Here is a 13,133-nt window from a genome sequence, read left to right as displayed (position 1 = left end):
TTTGCAGGGAGCAGATGTTACTTGTGCTGCTCAGGGTCACAGAATCTGTGCTGAAGATGCCATCCCAGGCTTTCCTGCAGTATCAAGGAAGAAAGAACTCCACTTTAGCAGGAAGGCTTGCAGGACCTCTTTTTCAGGCAATTAAATATAATTTTAATATGAGTTTAACTTTGGCTATGAGGCTGGTTGCAACAAAAGCAGTTGACTTGTTTGTCATCTGCAGTGGTATTGTAGCTGTGTAGGTCAGAGTATTGGGGACAAGGTAGGTGATGTAGTATCTTTTGTTGGACCAGCTTCTGTTGGTGAGAGAGACAAGCATTTGAGCTTACATAGCTTCAGGACAGAAGAAGATCTCTGAGAGTTCAAAAGCTTGTCTCTCTCACCAACAGAAGTTGGTCTAATAAAAGATATTACATCACCCACTTTGTTTCTCTTTCATCTGTGAGACTAGAATTTTTAATATTAAGCATATTGCCTAAATATTGAGACCACTACATGTTAAAGGGCTAGTTGCATCTAATAGTAGCATTATTCTGTATAACAACATGCTGACAACTCTTTGTTTAAGTTGGGGATAATTATTTTTGTCAAGGTCCAGCTCCCCTCCCCTAACCCCCTGGTTTCCTGCCGGCTCTATGCCCACCCTGCCCAGAGAGTAAGGTGATCTTATTTTCCTTTACTGAAAACAGGATGCACAAGGCTGGCATTGCTCCTCCTCCCCCTCCCCTCCCCCCAACCATTCCTCTGTGCCTCCAATGGAGCCAATTAGCAGAAATGGGCCGGGAGGGTGGGGGGAGAGGAATGGGTGTGGGCTGGGATCTGGGCAGCAAAACAAGGTGTGAATGTGTGAGAGTACTTTTGAGCTTGGACTGAGGAGGTGAAGCTGTTGGACTCTAATCAGCTAGAGGTACGATGCCCCTCTGGGGGCTGGGACAGTAGAGGGGCAGGAAGGAGGCTCTGGGTAGTGGGAGGGACCAATGAGACTCCAGATAGCAGCCCTGGGGAGATGGTAGGAGGCCGGGATGTGGTAGAAGCAGGTGATTGGAGGCGGACAGTGGAGGGAAAGAGGCTACTTGGGGCTCCGGGGACTGGCCCCGAAGGACAAGCGGTGGGGAGGGCCAGGTTGGGGGCTCGGGGATGGGGACGTGAGGCTGGGGTTGGGACATGGGACTCTGCTGTTCAGCCAGCTTAAACCCTTAAACCAAATGCCTCAGACCTCCTGAGCCCCCCACTAATTTACATATGCTTTCCCAGAGTTCCACTGATGCTGTGGGCACTCGGGTTAAGTTAGAAGCCCATTTTGGGGACAACATGGCAAGAAAACAAGGAATACAGGCTTAAGAAAGGAGTTTCTGAACTGTAATCATGTTACTGTTAAAGCATTTGAGAGTTACAGATCTTTGGGAAAATACCCTCTAGTCTGATCTCATCCCTTCTGTGCATCCAAAGATTGCCAGTATTTCCAGCAGGGCAAAGTCCCTCATGGCTTCTTTCCTGCATATCCTGTTTTTCATGTGGCAATGGTAAGGCCCCTCCTGCTTTAGAGAAACACCCTTCTTAAGTAGTCTTTCTCCTTTTGCCATGTGCTTAGCTGGAAAACTGCAGTCCCACCTTTTCCCCTTGTAGGGAGTGCCCTTCCTGTGCAAAAAATATTGTTTCATGGGAAAGGGCTAGTAGTAGGCATTCAAAGTAGATAGCCCCAAGTTGGTCTTTTGACTGCTTCTCCGGGGTCTGGAGAATCTCCAGCTGCTTTTTAAAAAAAAAAAAAAGAAAAGAAACGAAGTGCATGGGATGTAATCCAGACTAAACTATGTTAAGATCTGAAGAAATCTTTTATCAAACCAATTTGTTTCCACAGGTAAATGACCAAACATACCACACAACTATGAGTGAAAACAAAAACATTAAGGCTTAATCATCACATGAAAATTCATGTAAGATTTGTGTGAGGTAGAGATGGTGGGGGTATATGTGTGTGTGCGTTGTGGACGCTATATGGATATTTCTGTTTTTGTTTTAGACAGTAAAATCTGATGCTCGAATACTCTTCTGTTGGCTTATGTTAACAAGCCAACTATTGTCACTTAAATTACTTATTCTTTTAGACTCTTATAGTAGCCTGGATCAAAGCAAATCTAAACGTGTACATCTCTCGAGAGCTTTGGGATGATTTGCTGTCTGTAATGTCATCACTGACATATTGGGAAGAGCTGGCCACTGAGTGGTCACTGACTATGGAGACACTAACAAAAGTATTAGCTAGAAACCTGTACAGCCTGGACCTCAATGACTTACCACTGGATAAATTAAGTGAGCAGAAACAGAAAAAGCACAAAGGCAAAGGTAAGACATCCTGCATTATATAATTTAATTATATAGGTCAAGCTGAGAAGGTGAGGCATTGAGTCCTGGAGGAGATGAGGGGAAAGAGGGAGGTGGGCCCTAGTGTATGTCTAATTAGCTGTGTCTGTCAACTCAAAAGGGAAGGAGGAGGATCTGGGGAATTACAGGCCAGTCAGCCTCACCTCAGTCCCTGGTTTTTGACTTTGTACATTTGAAGCTAAGTGGAAAATATTCGAAAAGGTGACCACTGCAAACGTTTAATATATGAACATTTCAGGTGACTAAGTGAATAGATTCAAAATTTATATTTTTTGCAGGAGTTGGGCATGAGTTCCAAAAATCATCTGTCGATAAGTCCTTTTCTAGAGGTTGGAGCCGTGATCAGCCTGGACAGGCACCAATGAGACAGCGCAGTGCTACGACGACTGGATCTCCAGGGACAGAAAAGGCAAGAAGCATAGTACGGCAGAAAACAGTTGGTATGTATCTGTACAAACTATGAGACGTGATGGGGGGGTGGGAGGGGGATTCATAACTGAACATTTTTGTATCTACATAGTGAACTTTCCCACACAGGTTTCGTGTGTGGTAATTAGTAATGTATGTAAATATATATTATGCAATCTTATGTGGTGGTTTTTGGGGTAAGTGAATAGCATTTCATAACTTATACATAGATTTTTAACAAATACAGATCATGCAAATGGTGTATTCATGCTTAATGTTTTACCCAATTGCTTAGGCACAGTTTAGCTGTACTAAAAAGTTTTGTTGCTGTTGTTTTATGTGTTAGAAAGAGGTGATGACAAGAGTAGGCATGTCAAGAATAATATGCATAGGTGATTAGTATGAGGCTCTCTAAGTAATGCTATTTGGATACATTTTGTGCAAAATATGCAATGGATTTCCAAAGTAGAGCAATGAGGCATGTAAAGTGTGTGAATCAGCTAGAAGTATTTTGAAGTGTTTTGTCTTCTTGGACATATCCTAAAACCTCTGGTAACTATAAATAGGCACAAACATGTGCAACGCTAACTTCCTGCAGTGATCAATGCCACTACTGTATTCCTTGAAGACATTTTTTTTTCCTGTTTTAAAAATGAGTCATGCTAGACAGTGTTTTAGATGGATTACTTAATGGAGGTCTCATTCATGCTTGTATGTCTTGGACTAAAAACTTACTTATTATGGGTTATCTCCTAAAGTGATCTCTGTTTTTCTCCATTGCTTGAAGGAAAATTGCAGTTGTTTAAATTCAAAAGAGAAATTGTTTTTTTTTTAGAAATGTCTGTTGCTGTTTCAATATCTCCATAATGGTAAATGATGTTAGCCTCATTCAGTGAGAGAAGAAATTTTACTGATACTGCCTAACAGCTGGTATGTTTTAACACATTTTGAGACACAGGGAATGCATGTCAGCAGTTGAATATATAATTGACGTAGACTTTCAGAAAGTATTTCTCACCTTCCAGAATTTCTGGAAAGCTCACGAAAGCTTATGCTCAAATAAATTGGTTAGTCTCTACGGTGCCACAAGTACTCCTTTTCTTTTTACAACACTATTAGTTTCTGCTATTTATTATTAGTGGGGTCTGTTCTGGGTCCAGTGCAATTCAGTGTTTTCATTAATGAAGACTTTGATAATGGAGTGAAGCAAATGCTTATAAAATTTGTGGATGATACCAAGCTGGAAGGGTCTGCTAGCACTTTGGAGGACAGGATGAGAATTCAAAATGACTTCGACAAATTAGAGAGTTGGTCTGAAATCAACAAGATGAAATTCAATAAAGGCAAGTGCAAAGTACTACACTTGTGCATTTAATATTTTTCTTCCTAACTACAAAATGGGGAATGACAGTATGTACTCCTGAAAAGGATCCAGGAGTTATAGTGGATTGCAAATTGCATATGAATCAACAATGTGATGCAGTTGTAAAAAAGGTTAACGTTCTGGGGTGTATTAATAGGAGTGTTGTATTTAAAATGCAGGAGATAGTTGTCCCTTTTTGCTTGGCACTGATGAATCTTCACCTGGAATACTGTGTCCAGTTTTGGGTGTCACGCTTTTTAAGGAAGATGTGGATAAATTGGAGAAAAAAAGTTTAGAAAATGTGACCTATGAGGAAAGCTTAAAAAAATTGGACTAGTTTAATCTTGAGAAAAGAAATCTGAGGGGGACCTGATAAGTCTTCAGATATGTTAAGGGCTGTTACAAAGAGGACAGTGATCAGTTTTTCTCATGTCCAGTGAAGGTAGGATAAGAAGTAATGTTCTTAATTTGCAGCAAAGGAGATTTAGGTTAGATATTAGGAAAGACTTTCTAACTAAAAGTGTAGTTGAGCACTGGAGTAGGAATCCCTGTTAGAGGTTTTTAAGAGCATCTTAAACACCTGCCAGAGATGGTTAGCATATACTTGGTCCTACCTTAGCACCAGGACTGGACTAGATGACCTCTCAACATTTCTATGATTCTCTGATTATTTATTTAATGGTAGCACCTAAAGCCTCCATCAGGGCTGGGAATCCATTGTGCAAATGTGTGGGAAGACACAATCTCTGCCACAAAAAGCTTAAATACAACTTCAAATGTCTGCCTTTCTCATGCATTCAAACGCTAATATGCATTTCCTATCTCTCATGCTGATAAGTTGACCACTTCTAGTTTGACTAAGTATTCTTCCTTATGGTTCAGATTTTTAAAATGTAATTATTGTCTCTCTCTCTAGTTCATTTGTGATTATCCTTGTATGAGAGTTTTCTGTTAACCTTAAGTGCCTTAACAAGGTGATTCCAAATTAAAGATCCTGTTACATTTCTGCTGTCTCTAATTATTAACATTTCAAAAGGTAGATGTTGTATGGTTTCATTCCTAAATCACTGAAACTTATCCAGGTTAAGCTATATATTGACCTAATCAGTAACAAATGAATCTGATTTTAGTCTCATTGTAACATATCATCTGTTTGTTTTTTCTCTCCCAAACAATCCTTTTGCATGAAGGAATCTTAACAGGACACTTTTTTTATTAATGTAACCGTTTTAAAAAAAAATCATAAATCTCCATGCTTACATGGGAATATATTTTCTGTGCACAAGTTTCCTAGCATTAATATTACAGTTATAAGGTGGAAACACCAAAAATAGGTGCCAGAGCCAGCCCTCCAAATTCCTATGTTTTAAAAAAAATTATGAAGTGATAAATGGTCTATTTGTGATCTACAGTAACATACTCCAATATCCTTTTGGCTACTAAATTTTTCTCATATATTTACAATTTACTTTGTTTGGAATAAGTAATCAGATAATTTAAAAAATTTTACTCCGATATTAGCTAAATTTTTCTGCAAACTATTCACATCTTTATCAAACTATTACTGTTCTACTTGACATACAATAAATTAAGTAAAATGTGTAATGAGTTTCCTTCTTCAGTTTTTAAATACAGAGAATTAATGATTTTTAGTAGCCAGAGTTCACTTTAAAGACTTCTGCGGCTGGTGGTGATGTGTAGCATTAGCAATAAATCGGTTTGAGAACGTCAAGGTTCCCCTTCCCACTCTAAATATGTAAGGCTGGCTCTGGTGAGTTAATTGAACCCTGCCATATTTTAATCCTGTGCTTTATTTTCTTCTCCCTCATAAGCATAGTTCTCATCAGGTGAGGAGAGGGAGACCAAGATCTTAACCAATTGCTAATATCGTAAAGCACTAGGAAGGCATTGCTTGGTTTCTTATTTGAAATAAACAGAACATAAATTGATTATGACCATGGTTGTAATTGTAAGACCTTGGTGTCCAGGGGTAGAATATATATTCTCCTACACAATATTTGGCTATCAGATCCTCTTTAAATTCTATATTGACCCTGCAAACAGACCTGAATTTAGGTTTGGAATGGAGTCAGTCCTTAGACGTGATGTTTGGTCTTTGATATACAGTAGATTTCCTTTGATTGTTGGTAATATACTCCTTATATGTTTGAGTAGGGGAAGTATATGTCGAATATTTTTATGGTAAGAAAAAGATGGGGTTATTTTTCTATCTGTATGTTTTGTGTACATCTGTGTCACCTCTGTTTTGAGCCATCCTCATGCCAGCACCCATTAGTTGCACACCAAATTTTTGTGTATGTTTGACTCGAGTAAAATTCACAGCTTCTCTGATAAGCAGTGTGTACATTTATTAGCCTGATCTTATGTAAAGTATTTTTTCAAAAAGGGCCTTTTAACTTTGTATGCATATGGGTTGAAAAATCTTTGTTGGGCTAGAGTCCAGGATTCGTAGCCTAAGCAGCAGATTCTAATCCTAGAGGTATATCATAACATGAAAAATCCACTAATCACTACACATGTCTGCAAGAACAATAGTGAATGATGTGAGATATTTACTGATGCATATCTTAGGTGAGAATGTGGCCCCAAATAGTCAACAGGTCAGGGTAAAATAGGCATACAATGAAAGCAGCAAGTATGGCATATCTATCTGCCTCCTCTACTCCCTCCCCCCACCCCCAAATCATGATATGGAAGGAGAATAAATATTTTTAATTTTATTATTACTCTATTTAGACAGAGAAAAAAATCAAGACTTTTCCTTGTGAACTTTCAGAATTATCTGGTACAATTTATTGTAAAAAAAAATATTGCTATACAACCTTCACTCATTTTGAAAACCTCAAATCCTGGTAATAAGACTCCCCTTACTTGACTATTGATAGTAATATAGCGCATCTTATTTAAACTAAAATAATTTAAAAATTTTGAGCTAGACTGGCTAATGTATTTCACAGCACCTCATAGGCAGTTGTCTTAATATTGATTTGCATTTTTATCTTGGAAAGGCAGTTTACATTTCCATCATCTCAATTGCAAATGGGCTGGAATGTTCAGAAGGCTGTGAAACACTATTCCAGGGCACTGAGTTGAGGAGACAAGCTCCTGATTACAAGGAACACTTCATTTTAAGATTTGTGTTAGGTCTAGTATCTTATAATAAAAGTTAGGTACATGCTCTGTAGTTTAAAAAATCTTCTAATATCCATGTTCATTTGATTTATTTTAAGATACACAATAATGCATGCTGTGCATCTAATAATAGAATATGGCCTATATTTTAATACTGTAGATTCTGAAAATAAAGGAAGCTGGAGCCGTGCACTTACGGTTACTTGTAGACTTTGCGGCAAAGCTACTTCTAGTCAGTTTCTCTTTCATAAGCAGAGGGCTTGTCTATACAGTACTGAGTTTGTGTGAATTGACCCCGCGCTAGCTTGCTATACACTGTCTGTCTTTATGGACCCTGATGATATGCACTAACAGTTCCCTAGTGCATTTTGATCTATCAAGGACTTTGAAACAGGACTAGATCAAAGTACACAAATGAACTGACACTAACAGACACTTAGGGCTTGTCTACACTGTCACTTTACAGCACTGCAGCTTTTTCACTCAGGGGTGTGAACACCCTCACCCACCAAGCACAGCAAGTTTTAGCACTGTAAAGCACCAGTGTAGATAGTCCACGCCCCTTGTGGTTTTTGTTTAATGTTTAGCACTTTAACGTTGCCAGTGTAGACTAGCCCTTAGTGTGTAGTGGGCTAATGCAGAGGAGATTCATACCCCAACTTGCCTCCAGTTAAATGTTTGTATAGAGAAGCCCTATGTTTAATAAGAAGCTGTTTTGATTTAAAAGATGTCTTACCAGACTCTCTTCAAAGTGCTTTTAGAACTGTATAATTTGTATACTCCACTTGTTCCATGTGTTTCCTGCTCCACATACATTGACTCACCATTTTTTTCTGCATGTTGCTATGTTAGAGGCATCCCTTTAATTGGAGTGATAAGTGTGATGTGACTAATTCCAACTTGTACCACTTCCATGTACTTCTGATTCCCATGCAGAATCGGATTCCCATATTTTATTTCAAGATGTTTTGAAGATACATGCAACTGAGTAACAAGTCTATAGATATTGTATTTACTAATCAAGCTTTGCTTTTTTTAAAAAAAGCACTGAAATTCCCATGGAAAAAAATGTCAGTGTATAGTGGTTTTTGAAATCATTTAATTAAGATTTCCATCATGAAAATGCGAAGGAGAAAACTACTGGAAGATCATGAATTGTATCTTTATAAGCTTTAGTTATACTGCCAGAAATAAATTGTAGTATATGTTCTTGCTGATATACTGCAAAATGGAAACAAACCAATATTATCCAAGGAACTGTTAAAAGATTATTGGGAATATGGCAAATATAATTCCTATCTTGCAACCCTTATATAAATAATCCCACCAATCAGGATGGATTGACTTAAATCAAAGTGATTTAATTGACTAATTCAGAATCAACCAGCAGGAATCCTTATATAAATAATCTGTTTTTAATCTTGTTTTGCATTTGTAGTTTTAATTATTTTCCTAAAGAGTGGTTGATTCTTGTTGCCTGGTATCCAATAAAACTTGTTGATTAGTGACTAAAACATGCAGCTTTTACACTAAATTTGATACCTTTTGATAACCAGGAGGAAACACTACATCTATATCTATTTATTTAAGACTAACCCATTTATTGAGGTTCTTAATTTTTGCATTTTTTAAAATTGTTAGAAAATCTTGAATGGCACATTTCTGATTTATTAGATTAACTTTTACTTGTGATTTGTGTCAAGCTGCATTTGGATGGAAACTAGAATTTAAAATAAGAATACACAAACTGCAATTCAAAATTGTTTATTAATTAACTAAAATCAAACTAAATGAGCTGGAAATAAGCTTGCTTTTCCATTCCATCAAACTCATTTTTCATTTAAAACTAATTTATTAGACAAAGGAAGTATTTTATCTGTAGTTAGCAAACTGAACTGGTTGTTTCTGGTCACTATGTCCTTCAAGATTTTAGAACTAGTAGATCTCCTTTCACACACCTCATTTTTATTCATAAATTGGAAGTGGAAAACAATCTTTTCAGCCTTTTCAGCTCTCAGTTGGTTTCTCAACTTTGAACCTGTCATTGAACTGAGCTAGTCGAATAAACTGAAGAAAGAAAATATTCATATCTGGGAAGATTTATCAAATATCCATTTATGTTCAGAACTTACTACTGAAATTTTCTCTACAAATAAGAAATTGTTAATGAACTTTAACTAGATTTTTGTGAACTATTTATTAGTAGTTTTTATTAGTATTGTGTGTAAACTGTGAATCTCTGACAAATTAATTTTCTTTTAGTATTTTAAACCCATTGGAAATTCTTGAATTGAAAATTGTTGGTTTATTTCAAAATTAGGATACTCTTGTTCAACACTAAAGCTAGTCTAGAAAAATATAACTAAGAGTGTAAATTACTTTTTAGATTAAAATTGCACAAATTCTGATTGGTTTTGGAATGGTGTTGAACTTGCTGATTTTTCAACCCCTGATGCAGTGGAAAATAATGCTATTTAATTAGTTTATCAGTTTGGGATGGAAAATCATTGTAACTGTTAGACTAAAGGCATTATTGCTGCTTTACATAAAAAGTTTAAAACTCAAAATGTCTTATGTGTCCACTGATTTTTTTTTTCTTACAGCTCTGCCAATATCTGCCGTGCTGAAATGTTTTAATTTGTAAAGTTTTCTTCCTTTCTTTGTTTTCTCTGTTGCTGCTTTTTCTGTGACACAAGCCTTTCATTATAGTCACTCTTCTTTTTTTCCTTCCCCACTTCTTTCTTTTCCTTTTTTGAAGCCATGAGAAGCCGATCCATTGGTGAATGTGCTCTGCCATCGGCCTATATACGCAGTGCTAAAAGTGCTCCTGTTCTGATCCATACTTCCAAACCCTTCTTGCCTGATATTGTTCTCACTCCCCTTTCTGATGAGCTTTCAGGTAGTGCCACCTCTGCTAATTTCTGCACCCCCTTTATCACTTTTTTAATTCTTCTGCTTTCAAATTCTGCTAAATCAATAAATTCTTCAAAGTAAAATATGGGGCAGGGGGAGGAGAAGGGAAGAGATTAAGAATAAACATTTTGAGTTATGTGAAATATCATGCTATATTTGCAACCCATTCTGGAGCTGTTAGAAGTTAGTGCTGTGCCAATTTTTATTATTAATGTGAAAATAATGGAACTTTTCTGCTTTTTCAGTTTACTCAATAAGGGTAATTTAACATCCATAGGCTGGGGGATAGAATTGCTCTAAAGCTTTATTTGTGGTGGAGGGGGAAGGAGAAGAAAAAGAACAGATTGTTTGTTTGATTGGCTTGCCATAGGCAGTCTTTCAGCATAAGAGTTTTTGAGCATGCTGTCCACAGACATTGTGTTGTCAACATTATGGCAACTGTAATAGAAAAGTAATTTGTGATTGAATATCTATAAAGAGATTATCTTCAGAAAAGCCATGTAGCATGGCAAAATATATTCTACAATATGCCTTCCTCCTTTAAAATATATAAAAAGTGGAAAATACAGTTGGAAATCCCCAAACAGTTTGTTTGTTTGTTTGTTTTAAAGAGGATAATGTTTTCTGTACAGAGCTGAAGTTTTATGAAAACATGGTTGGTGCTGCAGGATGGTTGGCGGGAAGTTTGACAATAGCTTCTTCTGGAGTATTTAGTTTGTCAACAAATAAGTAAAATTTAGAATTAGCACAAACACATTTTAAAAGTAACTAGCCGGTTGTGCTAGATGTGTCGGGTTTTTTCCTGCTGTTTTGTAAGTACCTTCATTAAGCTGTTAGTTTCTTTTCTGCTAACATACCTCCTTATTATCCCCTGCCTAACAAGGTCTTCATGAAGCAACCTGACAACTTGTTACCTTTCCTCTAAAATGTGCATTCCTGGCTAACCCTATCAGCATTCCAAGGTATTCTACTCTGGGAAGCAGGTTGGACTAGAACAAATGGGTTTCAACCTGTTTTTTTTTTTTTTTTTTAAATCCACAACCCACCGTATCCTGCAATCTTTTATGTGTAAAGAATGGTTGGATTTGGGTCTCTGAATAATTTGGGGGAAGGGGGTTTTAGGGGGGCAATATGGTATAGTCGATAGAGAACTGGACTGGGATTGAGGCTTCCTGTCTCGGCCATTAGTCTGCTAGGTGACCATGAGCAAGTCAGTTTGCCTCACTGTGCCTCAGTTTCTGCATCTGTAACATTCTTTGTAAAGTGCTTTGAGATGTGTGGGTGAAAATAGATTAAAAACTAGATGGTGCCAGTGTACTCCCATTTATAAGAATAGCTGATAAAAGAATCAAGCGCCATATAGTGATCAAAACCACGGGGACAAAATAATTCCCTTTACTAACCTATACTCTGCTTGTAAGAATCAACCGCTTATAAAAATCAAATCTTTTGGGACAGATATGATTCTTACAAAAGGAAAGCATTATTTTTTTATTTTATTTTATTATTTATTCAGTCAGTTGTAGATCTAAAAAAAGTGGGGTTAGAGAATTTAAGGTTTCTAGGACAGGAAGAAAGTTAATGGTGGGGCCTTGTGCCCACTGGTGTTTTCCCTGGTGTTCCCTCATAGCCCAACTGTGGTGTTTTACCCTAGTGTTTGAAAATAATGCATTGAGGTTTTTGTGCAGAATTTAAATGTAATATTTTTTGTTATAGACTCAATGTTGCTTGCTAATACCACGCTATTCTAAAATCTGTTTCATGAAAGATTGGGCTAATCTAAAAGAGCTTCTAAATACGCCAGCGGGTAGAATGGAATTAGGAAGATTAATTAGCACTATAAAACATCTAGTAGCCTTATTCTGATGTATATTGATCTTTTAATCTGTAAATCTTGATTAAATATTCTCCTTGGTAAAGAATAAAATGCATTCAGTACAGCATCAGTATACTGGTAGATGAAGCACCAAACACTGTATGCACGCATACATATGTAATAAAGAGCAGTGGAAGTGACTAAGATATAGTGATAAAGATCCTTGAGTGCCTATACATCTTAAAATCAAACAAACACTTTTGACTTCAAAACAATTGATACTTTTTCCTATATCATCCTCCTCTCCCACAAAAATAACTGAGGCTCTAAAGCAGAGGTGGGCAAACTATGGCCTGCAGGCCACATCCGGCCCTCGGGACCGTCCTGCCTTGCCCTTGAGCCCCCAACCATGGAGGCTGGTCTCCGGCCTCTCCCATGCAGTCCCCCCGCCTGCGCAGCTTCAGCTCTCTGTATCGCCCGCACTCTGGGTGGTGGGGCTGCGAACTCCTGCCAGACAGTGCAGCTGCAAGAGCCGCCGGCCTGCCCCGCTGCACTAGACTGTGTGGTAGCGTGGCTGGCTCTGGCCGGGCAGTGCGACAGCCAGTCCTGGTGCTCTAAGGGGTATGGTAAGGAGGCAGGGAGCAGGGGCGTTGGATAAGGGACAAGGGGTCCTGGGGGGTGGTTAGGGACGGGGGGTCCTGGGAGGGGGCGGTCAGGGCACAAGGAACGGAGGAGGGGGGTTGGATGCTTCGGGAGTTCCGAGGGGCAATCAGGGTCGGGAAGTGGGAGGGTGTGGATAGGGGGCGGGGGCAGAGACCAGGCTGTTTGGGGAGGCACAGCCTTCCCTACCCAGCCCTCCATATAGTTTCGGAACCCCGATGTGGCCCTCAGGCCAAAAAGTTTGCCCACCCCTGCTCTAAAGTGACTAACATGGGCTTGGAATACCTTGGGTTTTGTTGTTGTTTTAATTAAATGAACAGAAATCACTGCAGATCAGCCTTAGTATTTAAAAAGGGAAACAGAAGGCTTTTACCTCCCTCTCCCTGATAGTACATCTTGAATTGCGCTGAGAAAAAATTACACCTTCCGGATTCTGTT

At 38.3% G+C, this 13,133-nt stretch overlaps 1 protein-coding gene across 16 annotated transcripts in view; it reads left to right on the top strand.

Annotated features, from left to right (window-relative positions):
* Positions 1 to 13,133, top strand: part of RALGAPA1 (Ral GTPase activating protein catalytic subunit alpha 1) — a 231,499-nt gene that overhangs the window by 51,583 nt on the left and 166,783 nt on the right. For 12 of the 16 annotated variants that reach the window (XR_012159487.2, XM_073349047.2, XM_073349044.2 and 9 more), the window contains 4 exons: positions 8 to 137; positions 2,106 to 2,343; positions 2,661 to 2,822; positions 10,065 to 10,205. Coding sequence is in view for 15 of the 16 variants with exons in the window: in XM_073349047.2 (XP_073205148.1) it covers positions 8 to 137; positions 2,106 to 2,343; positions 2,661 to 2,822; positions 10,065 to 10,205 (671 nt within the window). In the remaining variant the exon portion in view is untranslated. The remainder of the gene's footprint in view (positions 1 to 7; positions 138 to 2,105; positions 2,344 to 2,660; positions 2,823 to 10,064; positions 10,206 to 13,133) is intronic. The other 4 variants (XM_073349040.2, XM_073349051.2, XM_073349050.2 and 1 more) reach the window with 1 other exon arrangement.

Source organism: Lepidochelys kempii, chromosome 6, assembly GCF_965140285.1.
Source record: "Lepidochelys kempii isolate rLepKem1 chromosome 6, rLepKem1.hap1, whole genome shotgun sequence".
In the NCBI taxonomy this organism is placed as follows: Eukaryota; Metazoa; Chordata; order Testudines; family Cheloniidae; genus Lepidochelys; species Lepidochelys kempii.
Note: the sequence above shows the minus strand (reverse complement) of the source record. Positions and strands in the feature narration are given on the sequence as shown.